A 22,493-nucleotide genomic window follows, 5' to 3' on the forward strand; every position below is an offset into this window, starting at 1 on the left:
AAGCTGTTTACCTGAAAGAGCCGTTCAAAAGGCTGGTGGTGTTTCTCAATGTCAAGGAACCTTGCCTTGATGTCTTGGTTCTGTCTAGGTTGCCTAGGAGATACGTCATCAGGAACCACCAAGACGTGTTCCAATGTTCGTGTTCTACCGAGGCGTCTGTTCTCCGTTTGTCAGCCATTTAGCTAGCTGAGCAAGGATACATGGGAGGTGCCTTGTAGCCTAGCCTTGGTCAAAAATTTCCCATAATACAACGCAGTATTTTTAAAAGGATTTTTAAATTGTCAGTTTAAATGTAAGTTGTAGCTATTGGGCTGATATCTAAAATGTTTTTTTTAAGATCCAAAGCAGTTATCTATGGTTGGTTAGTTGCTTAGTAGTTGCAGCTTCGACGGCTAGCAAGTAGTAACTCACTTACAAATTTAATTTAACCAATATTCACACAATTAGCAAAGTAAATGGCTCATTATATATTTATATTAAAACTTAAATTAATAAAATTTCACGTCACATTAAGTGTCACATGATGTTAGTCTGTTTCATTGAACCGTTTTCTTTGACCAAATAAGGACAGGGTCCTCGTAAGCAAGACGTCGCCTTGCGAGGCCGGGCACCTTGACATTTAGAAACATCCTGGCTCTTTTGAACGAAGCAGTGTGATCTTTGTGGGAGTGGGGAGGGGTTTTCACGATGTCCGTTAGATGTGGTGGAGGAAGCATGTGTTCTGCTGATGTCCGTGGCGGGGTTACAGGAAGACAAGATAAACTCTACAAGGACTCGGCTCTATCGTTCTCTTTGAAGAGTTGCCTCGACTTGTTCATGAACGTCACATCACTAATTTTCACATCCAGCATTCATTTGAAATTCTGAGTGACCAATCATATTTCAGAAAGAGCGAGGCTTTTAAAATAACGAGTGAGTGATTTGTGTGGAGCTCAGGTTTATTGTGCAAGACACTGAGCTGATAGAAACAGCTGCTTCGTCGCCATAAAGAGTCGATGTGGAAAAGCGGCTCAGACTGTCTCATACGATGATTCAGGGCTCAGAGAGGCCCGACCCGCACATCTCTAGAAAAACAAAAGTGAATACTTGAGTTTTATTGTTATGTGAGCGCGCCACGCCAGCAGAGAACGTTCTTAACCACCAACGGGAAATGGGACAGGCCTGATTTCAACACCAAAAAATGGCAGAAAAAACTGTTGCTGCTTTCCAAAACATTTGGAATTAAAGGAGCTATTTCACAAAGCTATAATGAGAACCAGAGAAGTTTTTTTTTTTGTTTTATCACTTTGTGTGTAACAACAGAGGAACCCGAGGCCAGCCGGCTCTAAAGCTCTGGCATCCAAACACCGTCATGAGACAAATAAAAAAGATGTTTGCCACGTTTCAGTCCCCAGGCAGTGGTTAGGGGTAAATAAAAAGCAAAAGTCATAAAAACAAGCGAAGAATTGGGATAAACCACAAGCTGCCCCCCCACCACCATCCATCCACTTTGTGCTTCTTCCTGCAGAGGGCTGCCTTCTGTTGGAGAAAAGCTCACGCCGTCTTTCATGTGTTGGCACGCCACAGCATCAACTTTAACAAAGCATGTCCTTCTGCAGGGATCATCCAAGCGTGCCACCGCTCAACACGCCGACCTGACGTCAACCGTCAGGCTCGCCTCACCTTTGCTACAGCCAGGTGAGCCATCCAGCCCCCACATGCAGAGCTAAAGGAACCCGTCCGAACACGACCGGGATGGCGTGAAAGTTCATCTGCAACAAATCCTGTTGTGTTTTCTTTGCTGATTGAATCTGAATGTTTGATTTGTTCCACCTGAACAGAAAATCCAACTTCCCTCGACGCGATGGACACGATGAGTGAATCCTTGAGCTGCCCGCTGATGTCAGTAAAATATGCACGTAACTTTTCTGTCTAATTTCAAAGAACATGAAAGAGTCTTTTTTATCTCCACAGCTAAATTAACATATTTAACTCCTATAATTATGGCTCGCTGTCTGATGTTGAACCCACCACATTTGTTACAGAATTTCCTTTAAGAGAAAAATTAAGAAGACATGATAAAGAACTGTTGTTTATTTTTAAATTCTGATGTTAAATTGAAAGATTTTGAGGCCAAAAACAGGCTGATGCCTCCTTAAATGTGAGCTAAATGATTAAAAATATATCATCAGATTATACATCTGACATTTAAAGGGCTTCAAATAAATGACATTTACTGGAAATGTTATTTATTATATTAATTTTTTATATGAAAATCTAATCTGATTCTAAAATGCACAGAAGTTTATAGTTGGCTAAAAACAGTAGATTAAAGGAAATTTACTTAATTTACATGTTTTATTTACACAATCTTTATTCTGCAACGAAATAAAAATATTTAGTGCATCAAGACTTAAAAGGCATAATTCAAATAAATGGTTTTTCATCCAAATTTATGAGTTGACAAAAAAGAAAAACACACTGGTGCCTCCATAGATGACATTAGTCATGTTGTTGGACCACAATTAGAAGTTAGTAAAAAACAAAAAATTGTTCACATTTTGTTTTATGGCAAAAAGATGAAGTTTAAACAAATCAGTCTGTTATTAAAAAATATCAATTACTCCTAAAATGCTCAAGTAATCCTCCAGGTGAAATGCATTTTTATTTAATGAGTCAGATCAAGATAAAAGTTTGTTTCCGTTTTTAGGTTTCAAATTTCTAATTCAAGACTGATTTTTCTAGACATTTAACCGATAATTTTAAGATCCATGAAAACCATAACAGGTTTAAAAGGAAAGACTATGAATTTGTGTTTAGTTTCATTATTATTAATTGATGTTTTAATTTAAAGCTTTTACACATTTAAAGAGTTATTCATCAAGTGAAAAAGTTTTAAAACATTTTTTTTCTCTTGTAGATATTAACGTGTTTTACATTCTTGTTTAGGTTCTGCCATGTCACAAAAATGTGGAAAAAAATTAAAAATAAAATATATTTACAAAATATTTATTAAATATATATTTTTTTCAATTTAAGATGTATTAGTTAACAATACATTTTACAGTTAAAATAAAATAAATTAAAAGTAATACATTCAAATATGTTTCTGTGCTGTAATGTAATACATTTCTATTTAGCCTGTGCCCTGTGATAAAATGATTTCATACATGACATATTTATAAAACATAAAAATAAGAAATTAAACAAATTAATATTTTTTTCTTAAATAATTGAATGTTAGTTATCTCTGCGTAACCTCTGTTTTGTAAATAAATCAAATTATTATAAAATAATGTGTTCGTTGACATCAGATTTAGACTCTACAATCAACATAATGACTAAAAATTCTTATTCATTATTTTCTTTGTGGAAAAGTACTGAAAAATGCATAAAAAATTTGATGTTGCAATAAATAGATCTGAATATTTTAAAAGCTATGTTTCTTAATTTTTAGACTTTGTATTATTTCCGTACCAAATAAACTCTACTTTATTTCTAAACCCAAAGTGAGACCAAAATGTTTTAACAAACAAACAGAAGAATTTACATATTTTTGACTTATTTAGCTCAAAAACCCTTTAGGGCTTGATACATTTTAGCACCGGATGCACCGATGGACTAAAGTCATACAGTCCCTCTCAGATGGGACCTTTGGAGCTGTGTTGCTTGTGAGACTAAACATCTAAAGGCAGCATTAAGTGTAGCTGTCAGATCGGCGTAGCTCTAAAAAGCACAACATTTCCCAGAGGAACGTGGTTTTGTCAAACCCTACTGCGGCGTAGGAAACGTACGGTCCAATCCAAATAAAACCACGGGTTTCCCCTCTAAACCTAAAGCGCTGAGGTGTGGGGGTACTTTATCTTCTGATACAAAAGGTAACGCATCCGTCACAATCCAACACGCTCAAACACATGAGAACATTCCTGCTGCCCCGCTAATCCCGAACATCTGTCACCACTGGAAGGATATGAGCAAAATATAAACCAGAACAGGAAGGAGTGACACTAGCTCTCCCGCTGACCTTTAACCCCACAACCCGGAGAGCTGAACTGACCTCAGAACAGATAAACACAGTTAGATCAACAAACCGACACTTCGTCAAGAACTGTCAGGTTTTAACTGCAGTCGGGTTATTCATGTTAATATCCGGGGGGGGCTGAATCGTGTCTGGATTGGTCCAGAACCAACGCGAGCGCTGCAGACCACATCTACTTTGCATCGACTGTCACTCAGCAGAGCAGCTGCGTTCTGAAAGGTCTGCAGGTCACAGTCATTAAAATAAATAGCAGAAGAGTGCTGGGGCTGCTCTTCACTTTGGGTTTTTGCGTCTATTTTCCTGTCAGGGGCATTTATTCTGAAGGGATTCAAATGAAAGTAATTGAGAGGAAACAAATAGAACACTAAAGGTCAATTGAATAAGAGGTCTGGTTGAATGTGAGTATGTTGCCCTCCAAACAATCTCGCCTCTGCTTAATTGCACAGTGAGTACCGTCTTGTAGCTGAATAGACATCTCTCACTGTCAGTCTCCCATGCAGGTACCAACTCCAGCTCCACAACAGCTGAATGTGGGAGTTTTTAAGTGGCTGGGGTCTTTCTGTGTTTGTCTATGCAAATTTTAAATGCAGATTTGCATTCTGGGCCACACTGCAAACAGCTGAGTGTATTTTCTGCCTGCAGCTCTCAAACGAAAGAGCCAAAAATCAACAAATTCTAAATACATGTAGATGATATTACAGCTTGATTTGTCTACCAGCAAAACTGTGACACATAAGGCTGCACGATATTTAACAAACAACTCAGGATCACAGTACTCACAAGGCAAAGAACAGCCCAGATTGCAATTAAATGTATTTCCAAGTGAAATGTGTTTGCACGTTGATAAAAATGTGAAACTGGTGAGGAGATAAAGATGACAGACAGGACAGGGAATGAGGAAAATTCAGACCTACATGGACAGTCTTTCTGAACCCATCTCTTTAGTGGACTAGATCAACATGTAAGTTTGTTCTCCTTTAAAAATGTACCGTCAGGGACAAGCAGTTCAACAGGACAAGCCCCCATTCATTACCTAGAGGAGCAAAAGAGGAACAAAGAGGAGAACCCACACAGTAAAGTCAGGTTTCAGAGGTTTAAATAACCAAAGTAATGTGTAGACGTGTGAATGCAGACATCTGGGGTGTGGCCGTGAACTCTCAGGAGCAGCTAGGTCCTAAGTGACCCTTTTGTATGTCAGGAAACAACTTTGTCTCTGTGTTCATCCATTTGCAATAATTTTTCACCTCAATTTAGAAATATGCTTGTGCAAAAACACTTTTAACTCCTTCACTCAGATTTTTACTACATTTGCAGGAATGAATACCTTGTAAATTGCACTCTGGGACAAAAAAAAAGCTATGGCGTACCTGTTTCAGCACGGAGAAAGTAGCTTCAGACGACAAGATTTGGAGTGTTATTTCCTGATATTTAGACACCTTGTCTCTGATTGGCTAACAGCAATAGAACTCTACCACTGACCCTGTTCTGCAAGGTTGATGATTTAGCTCCTCGCAAGCTTGAAGGAGCTCTGCTGTGTGGTGAAGTGGCTAATACTAATGGTAGCTTCTAACCAGAGATGCTCTCTGCTGTTTCCTGGACGATTAACCAACATCAGCTTTCCCCATCATGAGCCAAGATGGGTGAGTCCATGATTGGTGTGTGACAGTGTGACATAGATCCGTCAGGCTTTTCAAAACCTAGAGTTTGACCGTCTATTTTCTATCAGAAGCTAAAGCAGGAGATAGGTGTAGGAGACTATTTTCATGTTTAGCCTGCATGTTAAACTCAGAGTGACTGATCGTTTAAAAAAATAATAAGTAAAAAAAAGGTTTCTCAGTGAAGGACCTCTACAAAAAACTGAGGAGAGATTCCTGGAGGTGTTCATTTCACCCTCTTGGTTTCATGCTAGAGTTTTTAAAATAGCATTAAAATTATATTTATATGTACTTCTGAGCATTCCTTCATCTACCATTATGCTCTTTCAGCCTGATATCTATTAAAGTGACGGAGTCGAGGCGTTGTTGATTAGCTGCAGCGGCTATCTTGAATCACGTAGCCTCCAAAGGTTAATGAGTGGTAGACATCCATCCATTGATTTCTTCTTGAGAGTTTACAAAAACTGAACCATCAAACACACGCATACAGATGCAGGCAAAAACATTATCACTTACAGTTCATCAAACTGCGATGGCCACCGCCTCCGTTTCTAATCCAAACACGGAGCCTGAGGATCTAGTGGATATGAAAATCCCCCTCCGTCAGACGGATGTCTTGAAATTTCAGGACAGTTTCTCTGCCGGACTTGCAAACACATGTTGTTGTGCAGCTTTGGCTTCTTTGTCATGTCGGTTATAATCGAGCTTCAAGGTCTATTTAAATAAACTCAACGCTAATGAAAGGAATGAAGCCGAACTCGCTGACACACTTCAACTTTGGGCTTTTGGAGAAGCCCAGAACTATTCCGCTGTGCAGCTGGGATGAGATCCGACTCCTGGAAACATTTGAAAATGACTGGAACTGATGAAAGCTGTTTCTCCACTGGCCCTTGGTTACTCAGTCTCTTTGAGGCCATGTTAAATGATGCATCACGTATATACAGTACATTTGGACAGGATGCCTTTTTGGCCACTGCATAACCCCATGCCTCTGAGTCCGACTGTCCTCTGCTTCGCCCTCCTTGAAGGACCAGTGTAGTCGGGCTCCAGCATCTTTTTACTCCTGCGGCGTTACGTGGAGAGAGCAGGAGAGTAAAAATGATGTCTGGAGGACGCTGACTGGCATAAATAATTAATCATCTGTGCTTGCTCTCGCCTCCACCTCCTCTCGCTGTCCTGAACCTGGCGGCTCCTCGGATAACATCTGTCTAGAGAGGCTGAGAGTCCATGCAGGCGAAGGAGCTCATAATAAAAAGAATGCTTTCACACAGCCCCTCCATTTCCCTCGGCAAATACAAATCCAATTATTAGATAAATCGGAATTCCACTAAAACTCATTCGTATGCGAACGACGCTGCTGATGTGATTAACAGTTTTGTGTTTTGGCGTAGCTTGCTGATTGTATTCGCTGACCCTTAACATGCTGTGAGATCAGCCCTTCCCTTCAAGCAGGGGGGATACAATCATTTCACCCCTATTAAAACCAACAAAGGGTGGACTTAAAACATTCAGAGAGCTACACTTTCACTCATTTTCCAATTAACCTTTACAAGATAAGTTCTGTTTTGGGGGGGGCAGGGGGGTTCATGAGGCGCTTCGGCACTTTTGGCTCACAAAGTGCCTCCATCCACTTCCCCGTTAGCAAACAGGAGCTTGTAGCAGTCTTACAATAATCACAGATGTCTGAATCAGCTCCAACCATCAAATATCGTGTGCTTCCCATCAAAAGAACGAAGAAACAAAAAAGAAACGTGATTTCCTTTTGGACTCATAGGATTCCAGGACACACTTAGCATCCATTAACCTGCTCACACTGGTGTTATTTACTGCCTGGTGTCTTCCTTCCTTCTGATCTGCTTTCCATTTTCTTCAATTCTGGCATCTTGTTTCAGGAAGGTCAAAGGTCTAATATGTTGCTGGGTGTAAATCATTTTTGCAAATCCCTTTTTAAACAGCAGCGAGGCAGAGCTGATGAACTAACAGTGCTATTAATCTTTTAGGAGATAGCATCTACACCCCCTCCCGCCCCGTGCTCATGCACTCACACGCTAAAACGCTGCACCTCCAGACAGCGACCCTTTCTATCCTTTGTTTTGTTTCGCACCAAAAAGATAAGAGCTGCAGACAAAAGCAGCATCCGAATCCTCTCTGAAGTGCTCTTTTGAGCTTTTTCAGCGCTCGCCGTTAATCACGTTGAATTAAACGGGTCCAAGATCAAAGCCTACCCAAAGACAAAACTCACCAGCTTCATTTGTCTTTCTCTCCACCCTTTCCAGCTGTTTCACACCTGGACGATGATGGGAGTGGAGCTGAAAAAGCCCCGAGATGTCTAAGCCTCCTAACTCCTCTTCCTCCGTGTAATCCTTCTCCCTCTTACAAGCCACGCTCTGCAACTTTAGATCGCTTTAATCCCCGTGGATTAAAAGAAGAGAAATAGAAACGTGTCTTTCATTTAACAAATCACCTCCTTTAGAAGTATGGATCCCTGAGTAATTATTCCTCTGGTGTAAGCCAGCCGTGAGAGGAGTCCTTGACTGGAAGCTGCATTAAGTCTCCTAAAGCCTGCTCCACTGTGATCCATATAAACTAATGGAAGGGCCACGGCTACGCGTCCTACACAGAATGCCAAGATCTGCTCACCTAGCATTCCTGAACACAGTCAGCGGGTTAGATCCCAAAGTCCAAAAGATGCACAATAACACAGGTGTCTCGTTAGCACTAGAGAATAAACCCTTTGATGGGAAATGTCACAATCGACATGCAGATAAGGTCAAATAAGGCTCGTTGTGAGGTTCTAACAAGGAGAGACTTGATGCTTTTATAATTTTGTACATATACAAAGTTACTTTTCCCATCTAAGTCCTGTTTCAAATGCATGTTGTGCATCCTGACACTGATTAGGAAGTTAACCTGAGGAGCAGGTTCATTCAGCATCTGTAAGAACCCTTTAGGAGCAGTTCCCTTCCATCTGTCATCTTCAGAACACGCATCAGCTCAGCCGGATAACATTTACACTCAGCAGAAGGAGGAATGTGCACTTATTCTCAGTGTTTGACCACGCTAACACACACACACACACACACACACACACAGAGAGAGAGAGAGAGAGAGAGAAACAAAAAGAGGTCGTTCAGGTGAGTAACTTCACACTCTTCTCCTCTAATAGAAACCAGAGCTGCTGTTGAGTGGTGCTGTTTGGACTCAGAAGACGGTAAATCACACACGCAAGTACAGATGTGGAGATGAGATGAGATGATGCCAACACGAGCTCAAACCCAAACAAACACTCACCAAAGAACATGCTGCTCTCCATAGCTCTTCAAGCTCCGGGGTTTGCTGTATTTCCTCTCTGGTGCCCTGCCAGTGTGTGTGTGTCCATGGGCAGCAGCCTGTGCATGTCTCATACACTCCTCAGAAGTGTGTGTGTCTGTGCGTGTAGAGTCCAACAGCAACGTCAGTGACCAGCAGTCTGCATTCTGAGCCCTGCACGCTGCTGCTGCTGCTTCTCTGTCTCTCCTCTCTCTGGTCCTCCCTCGCCTCCTTCATCCCCTCCCCTCTGCTTTAGCTCTTACCCTCCCTCCCTACCTCCTCCTTTCTCCACATGCTTTTTTCTTTTCGCTCTAGGAAGTGTCTTTCTACATTTTGCAGCAACAGATCCTTCTCCACTCTTTCTGTCTCTTTCTACTTGCCTCATATTTGTTTTATGTGTCAAACCAAACCTCTTCTCCTTTTTCACTATTTGCTTTCTTCTGTTGTCACTCTCTTATTTGATCTTCTTCCACCCTCAGCTCGCAGCTTCTCTTCACCATGGTAACTTATTTCTGATTCATATGTCATCATCTTCAAACTCACGCAAACTTTTTTAAATTGTGTCGTGTAGGAAGTTAGGAATGGGCTTTGGGCGAGCACAGAAGACTCATCCCTGTTCAGCATCTGGGAGGACGATTAAAATGTTCTGTTGGGTTTTAAAGCAACACTAACAATTTTAATAATCCAGATTACACCCAGAAGCTCATCTTAAAAGGAACTCTGGCTATGAGGACGTGTTTGCCCTAGTAAGCCACAAGTTTTCTGTCGTACCAAACTATTTTGTTAGAAACACACAAAATATTGTTGTTTATTTATAAATCTATAACACTTAGTACTTTTTATTTTTTTTACATACGTAGGATGCCATGTTTTCCGCACGCAATGCACTCTGGGGGTGATGACGTATACTGGTTGGAGGACCCTTCTTGCTCTTCATTTTGATGATCGTTTTGTGAATCATCGTCAGTGATGTCCTCATTAATGTTTCGCTCTGTTTCAAATTGAAAAGGCTGAACAGATGGCATGCTGATGTTGCTGAACAGTCACTAAAGGGTCCCAAAGCCGGCCGGTGCAACCGAGGTACAACCATAGGACGTCACTACCCAGAGTGGATTGCGACACTAACAACAATGGCGACCGACGAGTTAAACAATTTTTACAAATTTTATAAAAATGAAGACATTAAGAAGGTTTTTTACACCACTTTAATATAACTGATACTAACATTTATCTTTTAAGAACCACAAAGTTTTGTAACCTGGGTTTCTTTTAAGGATGTGGATCATCTCAGCATCTTCAAGCACCGTGTTGCAGCTTCTCAGCTGCAGATTTATGGCCTTGGCTCATTTAGCCGTCGTTATTTAACCTTGAGCATTTTATCTGATAAACAAAGCCTTTAACATAACAGAAAACTACAAGCTGTATTTTCAGTGGCCCTGACTCCAGTTATGCAACAGCGTTTGAAGGTCTGGACACCCCAAATTAACATTTTTTATGTGGTTAACAGGCAAGCCAGGAAAAATGCAATAAGCTTGAAATAAATGATTACTTGAATCTTTAAGCAAGATTTTTCCTTTATCGTTATGGTTCAAACACAGAAGAGGCAGATTTGAAGTAAAACCCACTTTATCAGCCATCACAGCTTATAAACGATGTTGTGGCAGCTGTCAACTCTCATCTGGGATGGATGGGTGAGGTTTGTGCACATATTTCAGATCACATTTAGTTGTGGGGCTTTGTGATGGGAAAACATTCAGCATGCATCTCCTCTGGTCTTCCATTTTGAGTTTCCTTACAGACCGACTCAATATGATGTGAAAAAGTGAGTTGGTGCAAAATAAACTTTTGTTTGAAGCCAAAACATGGCTTCAAATGTAGCTTGTAGCTTGCATGTAGCTTCAAAATTGTGCAAAACAACAAAACACAGAATCAGAGATGGGTCCGAGAGAAGCAGGTCAGCAGAAGCTCATGTGATTATTTATTTACTGTTAACGTGGAAGAAACTAACAGATTTTTAAAGTTGGGATTTTAAATTATGCTGCAGAATTTTCCATCTTCACATCTTCAGCATCAGGTTCAATAAAATCCTCCTTGGCTGCAACGCCAATCCAAAAATTGGGGAATCCACCTTCTGTTTCAAAGAAATCACCTTTTCATCAAGTTCTGCAGAAGCTTGTTACTAATCCATAAACTTAAACCAGATGTGATGATGCTGAGAAACATCTAAAGCCTGCAGGAGAACCAGGACGATTCCGTGATCAGCTCCTTTCATTTTCAGTCTACTCCCGGTGTCATCCAGGCATTAATTTACCTCAGATCTCCAACCTGTCTCATTTGCATGTCAGATGCTCCTTATTCCTCTAATCACCTGCATATGTGCACCTTTGTTTCCTCAAACCTTTGTCAGATCTTCCTGTTGTAATCATGGTTTCCTGCCACTTGAGCTCCATTTTTGTTCTTTTTTTTTTTGCTGCAGCTTTGACAGCTTTTCATTTTATTATTAAAGCCCTCTGTTTATTCAGCCGTGCAAACTTTATTTATAAAGCACTTTAAAAACAGCCACACTGAATAAAGTCCTGAACACAATGGCATGAAAAATGGATTGAAGAAAATATATCAAAACATTACAATAAAATCAAAATATGCTACAAAAGAAACCCAAGCAGAGGGAAAGAGGTGCTGAAATTGAACAAAATGCACGTATCTGGGCTCCATCTTTGATTTAGTTCATAAAGGAGTCAAAAGAAAGATGCAAGAAAGTGATATATTTTTTTCTTTTACTATGGGACCCAACTTAAATATCAACCTTTTATAAAACACACTTAAAATGATGACATTCTAGGTCAATAAAAAGAGTCCCCCATATCAATTTTTTGTGTGTGCAGAAAAACTATATAAATGTCCAATTGTGCTGGAGACATGTGTAGTCAATAATTTGGCACTTTTGTGCATCTTAGTTAATTTTTTTATTTTTGAGCCCCCTTCAGGTAAAACCTCAGCACTGCATTTGAATTTAAATCTGCCATTGTTATTTGCTAAGAGGTACACCATGACGTAAACTGGTACATTAAAATGTCACAATGTTGTTGGGAGCCTGTGCACGCGTGTGTGTGTGTGTGTGTGTGTGTGTGTGTGTGTGTGTGTGTGTGTGTATGTGTGTGTGTGTGTGTGTGTGTGTGTGTCTTTGTTAGCGGCTCTGCCCTCTCGTTCTGCCAGGCAACAGCATTTTTCAAACAGGAAGTGGGAGTGGAATAAGACTCTGATAGGGGGTGACTTGCTCTTTAAAAAATAAAATCATAAATAAAATCATAACTATCTTAAGTAACTTTGTTAAGTACTAGATTCTGCACTCTTAAGTTGATGCCCTGCCTCCTCAGCTGGACACCTTCATGTTGTTTTTAAAAATATCAAAACTATTACAACTAAAATGATTACAAAAATGACAGTTTGAACATGGAACATATACAGAAGTCAGCACTTTGAGGTGTTTTATTTATTTATTTATTTTCAGTTTGGAAAATTAACCATTTGATTAAACAGAGAGGGTGGTACTTAACAATTGTTCTGGAATCCACCACAAGGGGCCGTTTCAATTCATTTCAGCGTCAAATTCCAGTTTTTATTCTTTTGTCTACTTATACGTATATACATGAAACAATCCCTGTTTTCACCTGAAGGTGCACACAAAAGTGAAAATAAGTTTACTATTAAACAGATACAGAGGAAAAGTTTTCAAGGATGCAACAGAAAAGTTGAATTTAACGCAATGAAATAGGCCGTTCAATCTCTGCCAAACAAAAAGCTTATGCCTTTAAAATATCTGAGACTGGACTTTTCTGTGTAATTCTTTAGTTTTTAATCCTGTCAATTACAGTCTTAAAATAATCTGAAGCATCCTTTTTGTGTGAAGCAGCTCAAACACTTTCAGCGAAGCAGAAGACCCAAACGTGTCTGCAGACATAAATAAATAGGTGACTTTAGCCATCCCACACTGTTTGTTTAAGTCTTAATCTGCATCAGTGCTGAGTTATTTTCAGCCAAGAAATCACAGCTACATGCAATAATCCTGCCTTTTACCCTGCTGTTTAGTCATCACCATGATGCATCTGTCCAAAGATAAAAGGCTTGATAATTTAATTACAGATACCAGGTTGATTATTAACTTGCCGCTGAAGAAATCTGATTACAGGAATGAGGTGACAGTAACACAGTAAGTGCTGATGAAACCAGGCTTTTTCTTTCATGGCCTCTTCTTCTTTTGTCTCTTTGCTGATGACACTCACACTTTTGTTTTCTCTCGAACACTCACATTTTTATTCCCAGAATGTCTTTTGTTCTGGATTTCACTCCCATCTGTCTTGTTTTGCCTTCACTTAGTCACTCTCTCTTCACAATGCTTTATTTATTTATTTATTTGTCTTTTCAGCTGGTTGTGATCAGACTCAACAGGCGCTGATATTGGACGGGGCTCTGAATCTGCAGCCACAAGACACGGCTGCTCTCTTTTATCTTTAGCGTTCACAAACACGCAGAGGCTGAGAGCGTCTTCAGGCACTAAACAAACCGTGGGTATCCACTACACAAGCTCGTATCTACAGATGCAAACATGAAGACAACCTCACGAGAAATCTGCGACAGGCAGCTCTGAGGCACAGACGTATAAACACACACTGATTTAAACAAAGATCATGAACACAGTAGCGCATATTTGCGCAATGAGCTTTTAAACAATCTTTTGTTGACAGAAAAATCTAAGATACATGAAAATGATTAATGTAACAAGTAAAATGTATTTTTCCATTTTCAAGATGTTGTTCATTAATTAATGCTAATTAGTTTGACAATTTAAGTTTTTTGCTTCCTTTTAAAAGTTAACAAACTAAAAGTGAACATATTTAACCGTAACCCTACTTAAAAGTGTTGTTGGAAGCCCTTCCCTGTCAAATTATTTCACCTGTTAAATCCAATTATACGAGAACAAATGCCCAGAAGTGGCATCATTAAAGCTTCTTTCCTGAGTATTTCTCTTATCCGATGGCACCATCTAGTGGCTGACAAGCATGTCACACTCCTTCTGTTTTTTTAAGATGGCGACTTCATGTTGCTTTTTATAAATGTGCTTTTGTTGCCAACAAACAGAGCTAAAACACGTTGTTTGACGAGTATTATTCTCATGCCATGTTGTGTTCTCATATATTTATATTTTAGAGACTTACTTGTCCGTGAAAAGTTCATCAACTCTGCATCAGCTGAGGTATTCCTTAAATTTGAAGCAAGTAAGCGCTAGTTTAACGCTATTGGTTAGTTCTGGTCAGCGCTCAGTTTCCTATTGCACGGAACTCTGCCAGGCAGGGGGCGTAAAAAAAGACGTTTTGCTTTCGTTATGTCACAATACATGATAAGATAATCACTTTTACGGATTTCTGACGAATCACACATAATTTCTGAAAGGGGAAAACTACAGAAAGATGCTTTAATGTACCTGCCGTTCATTATGAAGAACAAATAATTCAGACATCCTGTGCATTCTTGTGCACCATTTTGAGGTGAGTTAAAATAAATTCAGTTCATTTATATAAACACTCAAGCTGAACCTACTCATGTGCATTGAGTTCAGTTCGCCATTCCAGTTAGTTAAAAGTTTCTGTTGATTGTAATTGTATCAAGACTTTACAAGAATCCCCAAACTAAGCAAGCTTGTAGTGACAGTGGAGAGGAAAACTCCCCTTTAACAGGAAGAAACCTCCAGCAGAATCTGGCTCTGGTTGTGCTGTTTGGGTTTTAGCACTTTGGTCGAATTGAAAAGAGGATGTTTGTGACTCAGATTTGTGCAGTTTGCTCACATATAGATAATGTAAGACTCATTTATTTACACATTTGCATGATGAAAACTTGATATGTTTCGGTAAATATGCACTGTGGCACAAGGCAAAGATAAAGAATAGAACACTGGAGAATTCTGCTGCGCTGTTGCCTTCACAAAAAGAGGTCAGGCGTGTCAGGAAATATCTTATTCACCCTATTTCATTAGTGATGAGTGTCAGACTTTGTTGCACCCTCAAACAATTAGTTAAAATAAGGTAAAATCTCATTGTGTGCATCTCTCTAATCTCTCTTTCAGGTTTCTGTGACAGCGCATGGGGAGGAGGGGGGTGGGGGGGTGTCTGTCTTCAGTGAGGGCACTGATCTGCTTGGTGAGAGCACAAGGTGGGTCCTGAGTAGACACCGATTCCCGTCAGAGATCCTTCTGGAGCTATGCCATGATTTAGGACCCTTTGTGGAATGACAGACACACAAATACGCTTCCAGACTATATCTAATTATAACAACTTTAGGATTTCTCCACAAGAAACCCTCCTGATGCTCACCCTGCATGTGAAACTCATAGTGACCAATTATATTAAAAACAACGGTTTCTCAGTGAACCTCACCTTTAAAGCAAACACAAACCATAATCATTTTTCATTTGAAATCATAACATGCAGTTGCCTTTTTGCTGCTACAGATCTATAAATGGTGTGTTTCTGCAGATTAATGACAGAAGTTCAAAAGATAAAGAGGAAGCTGGAGGGATGGTCCCCGTGTGTGTTTCTGTCTGTCACTGCACTAAGTGTTTTTTTTTGTGGGCCACTATTCCCACTCATACTTAACTCCTGTCTGCAGAGTGAATGCGCACACACACACACACACACACACACACACACACACACACACACACACACACACACACACACACACACACACATACACACACACACACACACACACGGAAGGGCTGACTGTAATGCAGCGGCTGAAGGTCAGACAGAATTGACCGCTCCTGAGCTCCGACTGCCGGTATTGACTACAAATGAGATACCGTCTTAATCAAAGTGATGTGTGCGCATGCACACACACACACTATCTGTGTTTTCAGACAGCCAGTCATTTTCTGACATTACAACCTCTTCAGTAAAAAATTCTAATAATTCAGACTCAAAAGAACAAAGTGCTGGCTCTGACTCTCTCTGCTATCATCCCTTCAGTCATTCCCTACTGCAGCTATTTTGTATTTCACAGATGTTTTTAATTAAATCTTAAGTCCCATTCTCCCTGTCCACCTCCCACCATGCATTCCCCCTGCAGAGCCCCATTTTTAAAGAATTACTTCTTTCTGTAAAGAAAAACCACCTCTTCTCATCTTTAGCTAATCTTTGTCTCCATCCTGACTTACGTTCGCCATCACTTTGTCCACATTTCGCCCATCCCCATCGTCCTATGCTTCACGCTGGCTTTAGAGAATATGTTTTTTAACCTTGGCTCCAGGTTTTGGTGGCAGAATGGGGCATTATTTGTCACCATAGCGGTTAGGCAGCGACGGCAGCTCTGCAGGAAAAGCCCCAGTGCACGGTGTGCAAGTGCAGCCCAAGATACTTCATTAATCTTGCTGTCACTTCCATGACACTTTTCATTAGTTATAGGGCTATCTGATCAACAGGCCCACTGGACTTTTTTCACATATGCCTCAAGCATCAGAGGACAGAAGGAAAACCTGGATGTTTGAAAAGAGGTGGGAAGGTGAGTCGTCAAAATCAAACAAAGATGTTCAACTGTCTGTGATGTAAACTGTAAACCACGTGTCTGATCAAAAAAAGCTGCTGGACCTTAAACAGAAACACCGTCTGCAACTGATTCAAAGGGAAGTCATGCTGCTTAAAGAATGTAATCTATCGTTCTATATAATCAAACCTTTAAAGTTTCCAGGTTCATTTGGCAACCACCAGGGGAGGTTCTGGACTAACATTAGAGCTGCTTTGTTATGCCACTGACACACTAGCATCGGCTCCACTCCCCTGTGCCCACCCCAGCCTGGCCGCATTCGTTCCACACTGCCTTAGGAATGTGGACGTGATTGAGAATATGGGTGGTCTGTGATGTCATGAGTGCATCTCCGAGCACATGGGCGGGGAAAAAGAGCGCAGAGAAGTCTGCGGTGTCTCCATTATCAAACAAAAGTGGTCTGAGCAGTCTTGCTTTTGGAGACTCCCTGACTCCACAGCATCCAGAAAGATAATGAATCGCGCATACAGGACGATCCCGTGGGGCTGGTTCTTTCTGCCAATAGGAGGCTCCCCCTTGTGGAAGGTGTGACTTTAAGCTGGCCAATCAGTCAGCAGTGGGTGTGTTGGATCAGCATGTTTAGCTCCAGGCAGATTGCCTCGGGAAGAGGGCTGAAAAGACATCCGGTTGTGAGCGGGAAAATCCAAGGCGGCCTAAATGAGAACACTCCCACCCCAGTACAGGTGGAGTAGAGCAGATGCTAGTGTGTAAGCGCCACTAGAGGTATGTTTTAAATCAAACATCGCAAACAGTGGCTTTAAGTGTTTCAAATTTTAGCAACAGAATTGTAGTTTTGTTATTTTTTCAATATGTCCTAAAATGTTACTCTTTAGCTAAGTACACTGTCATATCTTGATTCTCTGTCTCTGTTTCAACATGGAAGTATTTTTCTCGGCCTCTCTTATCAACTTCAGAAACATTCATTCACATTACTTGGTTCCAAATCTTACCATGAAATATCCAAAATCATTAATGCTTAGAATCTGTCCTGGCCAGAGGGGACACAGGGGGGTCCATGGGTGCTGTCAGGATAGCACTGGCCCACCCTGGAGCCCCCCTAGATCCACCCCTGGCAAGCACTTCTAAAAAAAAAAGACACATATCCAATTATGTTAATGGAGACCTTTGGAGAATCTGACTGGAAAACACGTTTCATTCTCAAGGACAGTTCATGCTAGCCAATGGCATTACACACTAAAACTTACAACACAGACCCTGTTAAGCCAGGTGTACATTGTGCAGCTTTTTCACTCATAGCATTCAGCTCCATCTCAAACTGTACAACTTTCTCACAGAGGAAATCTCACGAGTCATGTTCTCGAACCAATGCTCGGATGCGACCTGACTGCTCTCACTGTACGTGTGGCAGCAACATGTCAGGGCTAAAGATTGTGCTAAAATTTGTAGTTTTTATACAAAACATTTGGACCTTTGAGTCCAAAAACCCAAAAGATCCAGAGGCTGTTTTGTTGTTCTTGATGTTTGTTGTCCTTCGGGCTTGCCGTAGCAGAACATGTAGGGATTTATGGGGGTTGGCGAATGGAAGATGAACAACAGGAAGTAAAACAATGCTTTGGGATCTGTCTTATTTGACATCAATACGGAAAACATGCTTTCTTGACAAACCTTGTCACCGTGTGCAGGAGAAAAGAGTTCAGATATAAAGGTAACAACGTGTGTTGACACAGAAATACCCGTGGAGCCGGGCTGGTGCATGTGCTGTGTGAGCGGTTCCAATGCTTTGGGGGCGCAGCAACCCCCGTTTACTACTCGACACAAAACTTGCGCCGACCTCACAGATTCTTGCACAAGAGGAAAATCAGCTCAAAACGGTCGAAGGAATCGCACAATGTACGCCTGGCTTCAGGCGAAGGCGCTTCATTTTGTTTTGTGAAGACCTTAATTTTTGTTTTGATTTTGCTTTTAGATTATGATTTATTTTCTTGTTCATTGTGTGTTTTGATTGCTGCTTTTATCTGCTTTTACATATGTTTTTATTGGTATTTTTATGTTTATGTTGGGAGGCATTTTGGTCAGCTTACATGCTGTCAATGCGCCATATGAATAAAACTGGTATGGTTTGTAACTTGTAATGCACTCTTCAAAGTTGAACACGAGGTGAAACTTCGGTGCATGAAGAATCATCTTCAGGCTCATGACTCTACTGCTATTCATGCTTCATGATATTTTGTATGCTTTATTGTTCAAGAATGTGAATGCAGACAGTGCAGTGTTGGAAACCCTCACTAGCATTACAAATAACTCTTGACATGACAGTAATACAGCCGTTTCTTATCACACATCATCAGGACCGCTGCTGAAGCTATTTCCTGTCCTGTAAGCCCAGATAAAGATGGTTGGTTAGAAGTGAGACATTAACAAACAGAAAATAAATTAGTGTTTTTGTTTGTTTTGTTTTTTGTTGTAAAAGTATACGGCGCATGGCAAGAGCTGATACAGCTACAAAGTGACTTTGTCCCCTGGTAAAGACACTGCAGCTCCACTCTGTCCTAATAGCATTTAATCACTTAAAGGTGTATTAATGTCCGAGGTGTTTAACCTTCAAACTAAACATCCTCCTGCAGCAATGTCCGGGGAGTAAAGTTGGGCACTCTCAGCATGTTGTAACTTCACTTTCTGTTTCCAATTACAGAACTCCATTTGGCCACCAAAAATGGGTGTTTGGTGGTGGATGTTGCAACTGTTGCGTGGAGACTTTGATCCTTTTTGCTGTGAAATTCTAAATGATGCAGGACGAATCTCGGGTTTGGTGGAGCAGGTTCAAGTGCAGCTGCAGCGTTTTCATCCTTTCCACCTGAAAACATGTTTCGGTTTCATTTTCAGTCTGACTCCAAATGAGTCTCCTGCGGTTTTATGTGTTTGTTTATTTCTCTTCTGCCGCAGGCTTTCAATCGCCTCCGAGCGGCGGAACAGAGAGACTATCTCACTTCTAGTCAATGCCTTTTGTCAATATCCTCTAGAATAAAAATATTTTTAAAGGGGATTTTGGATGACTCATTATTGTAACTGGAAACAGTTATGCGCTTCACTTTTCAAAGTACTGCCACTTCTTTTAGATGGTATATTGGGTTTCAGAATGAAAGCCCTTAAACTCCGATGTTTAGCCATTGTTGTTCCCTGCAGGTATGTGCGGTTATCTCCTGCCTGTTCGCTGTTCGCTCAGTGATGTAAAACACATGGAGAGGAAATGGTGGGAAACCAGACTTAATTCCAGAGGGCTTAGTGGGAGAAAAACAGGCCACAATGCCTACGGATCACATGTAGGTGGGTTACACACAAGCCACATTCGACTGTTTAGTTTTATGTAGTTTAGAAACCCTCTACAGTCATCAACCCGCAGAATCACTCTCCATCTACAAGCTTTTGGTCAAGTCAGCGTGAGATTTCTGATCTGGTGTTCTGCTTTTTCCCTGTGAATGAGTCATAATCACTTCTAGAGCCCAAGCAAATAAAAAACGCAAGGCTTCAGCTTATTACCTTTTTTTCAGCTCTCTGTTGTCATGGCATTTCAGTTCAGTACCCTTGATAGGTGTGGTGGTATTAGATGTTGCACAGTGTTACAACATGTTGTATTTCACTGACTTGACAGGGAGAACAATTTGGCACAAATGATTGCATTACCTCAGCTGTGTAAAAATAACCGAACCTGCGTAGAGAAAAGCATGAAGCATTTCTTAATGAGACATAATCTGAAACTGGAAACACAGAGTCTATTTCCTTCTGTGGGTTTTTGTTAAGTAAAAATTGTAAACATATACAGCAGATACTGGTCAAATGGACTGAAAGGGGGCAATGTTTGGGCTAGCTCATTAACATTTTTAAGGTATAGAGACACAGGGTTAGGGTTTATCTGTAACCATTCATCAGGTTAGTTTACAGGAACAAAATTATTTTACGTACAGATCAACACTTCCAGAATGGTCTGGGACATTTTTTCTCAAAAAGCCTTTGCAGGAGGAGAGGTGTACTCTGAAAAAGAATTGATCTGTCTGTAGGCGACATAAGCGGCCTAAGTCCTCTTTTCAGACAAACTCCAAATAAAAGTGGAGATTGAAGTCGGAGCTAAATCGATGTGAGGCTGACAGAGTAAACGTTCTGCATTTCTGTTCAACATTTTTATTTTTAAGTGAGAAAATGATAGATTAGATACTTTGTCACTGTGTCTTTGGCAGCTTTGGACACTGTTCCACCTTCTCTTAGATGACAATGATTTTTTTTTCTGATTGTGGTTGCACAAACAACTTGTGATTTTATGTAGAGGTTGTACCTGTGAAGACAATTACGAGACAGAGTTTTTATTTCTAACTAAATGTCAGTCTGCTGACATTGCTGTGTTTTAATACCTCTCACAAGGAGACTGGGACTGGTGGGCTTGCACCTCAAACAATAAGTCATTGTTGTTGTAGTAACACAGTGCCATGAGTCCATTGTGTCGCCTTAGAATAATTTAAAGTGGCAGTGTGTATTTTTCCTGGCGATAGGGGACAATAGATACCTAAATTGTAGCAAGCAAGCAGTATTTTTGTGTTGGAGTAAGACCTTACCAGCAGATCCCCATTAGGATCAAAAAGCTCTGGGGAGTGCAGACTTGAGCAAAATAACAAGCACCTCAGACTCCCTTTCATCAGTGAAAAAAAGTGATGAGGTAAATGTGTTAAACAACAACATTTAAGAATGACTAAAGTTTTGTAACTGTTACAAATCAGTAAAGGCATTTTGTCTTCATCAGCTCCCGTAGAAGGAAACATGGCGTCTAATATGGTGTTGCCCTCTCCCCTGTATTTTAGACCTGCTTTTTATGGTTATATGTTATGAAGCCACCAATACAACAACTGAGCATCATTTCATTCATTTTCAACAACATTTTGATGGATATTTCCAGAAATGAATGGTAAAAACTGCACAATATATCTTTAAACCAACTCAAAGAGTTTAAGCAATTACAAAATTAGGTTAATTAACAGCTTGTTGGTTTTGCATGACGCCCTTTTGCTATTTCCACCATAATCCTCAAAAATAATCATAGGCAATAAAAATAACCACCATGTTTCCACTCTGTAGTTGTTGGGGGTGTGCCCCTTTAATTGATTGATGTGACATTTGCCGACTCAAAATGGATTTGTAAACGTTCAGAAACTATTATAAATACATGCAGAAAACAGCTGAGAAGCATGGACACTTGAGGGGGACTGGCCAGTGAAAATAAAAACAATGCAGCAACGGCGGAAGTTTGATTCATAGCTTTAGATATTTAGTGTGAACTTGCCCGGAACTCTAGCCTTTTCCATAAAATGATGGCATCCCCAGGGAGCCTTAGGTGAGCAGTGAGTCTGTGGTGGTAATGTGGCGTGATAATGTGTTTTCACAAAGATTACGTGGTGGTGGGATAACGAGGCTGTCTAAGTGCTGTCATGGACTTCCTTTTAGCTTGAACATAACTTAATTTTATGGCGGCTGGAGCAACGGTCTTTAAAGTCTACTTCACACTAGGGGCTGCATGACTTAACTTTTTTAAAGTCGACCGTCAAGTAATGAAAATCAAGTCGACTTCAACTAGTCGTTGATGACGTCATACACGTGAGGGGGGATTGGTTGATTGGTTCGCTGGAGTTTTTGACAATTAAAATTGCTTCGGCCCTCTCCCCCCTCCCCCTGCGCAGCGGCCACAAACTCACTGATGCGCCTGCAGTCTCTCAGAGTTTCTGCTGCTCTAAACATTAAAATAATTATTTCATTTTCTGTTCCTCACTTCTGATTACCTTCAATGGTGTCTGTTTGTTGCAACCACCAGGTACAAAAACTAACTTGTTTTTTATTTGATTATTTTTCTGTCCTGTCTGTTTATTATCTTCCTGCATCTCCTCTCAATCCTAAAGAAAAACTGCTACCTG

General features: G+C 40.5%; 2 protein-coding genes across 5 annotated transcripts in view; one reads left to right on the forward strand and one right to left on the reverse strand.

Annotated features, from left to right (window-relative positions):
* znf385d (zinc finger protein 385D) overlaps positions 1 to 9,205 on the reverse strand; it is a 112,083-nt gene extending 102,878 nt beyond the window's left edge. For both annotated transcript variants that reach the window (XM_015949789.3, XM_015949788.3), the window contains exon 1: positions 8,965 to 9,205. In XM_015949789.3, coding sequence (XP_015805275.3) covers positions 8,965 to 8,986 — 22 coding nt within the window. In that variant the 5' untranslated portion in view covers positions 8,987 to 9,205. The remainder of the gene's footprint in view (positions 1 to 8,964) is intronic.
* Positions 1 to 22,493, forward strand: part of septin7b (septin 7b) — a 537,254-nt gene that overhangs the window by 67,406 nt on the left and 447,355 nt on the right. The gene's annotated exons all lie outside the window — the stretch shown is intronic.

The sequence above is a fragment of the Nothobranchius furzeri genome, chromosome 5, assembly GCF_043380555.1.
Source record: "Nothobranchius furzeri strain GRZ-AD chromosome 5, NfurGRZ-RIMD1, whole genome shotgun sequence".
Classification (NCBI taxonomy): domain Eukaryota; kingdom Metazoa; phylum Chordata; class Actinopteri; order Cyprinodontiformes; family Nothobranchiidae; genus Nothobranchius; species Nothobranchius furzeri.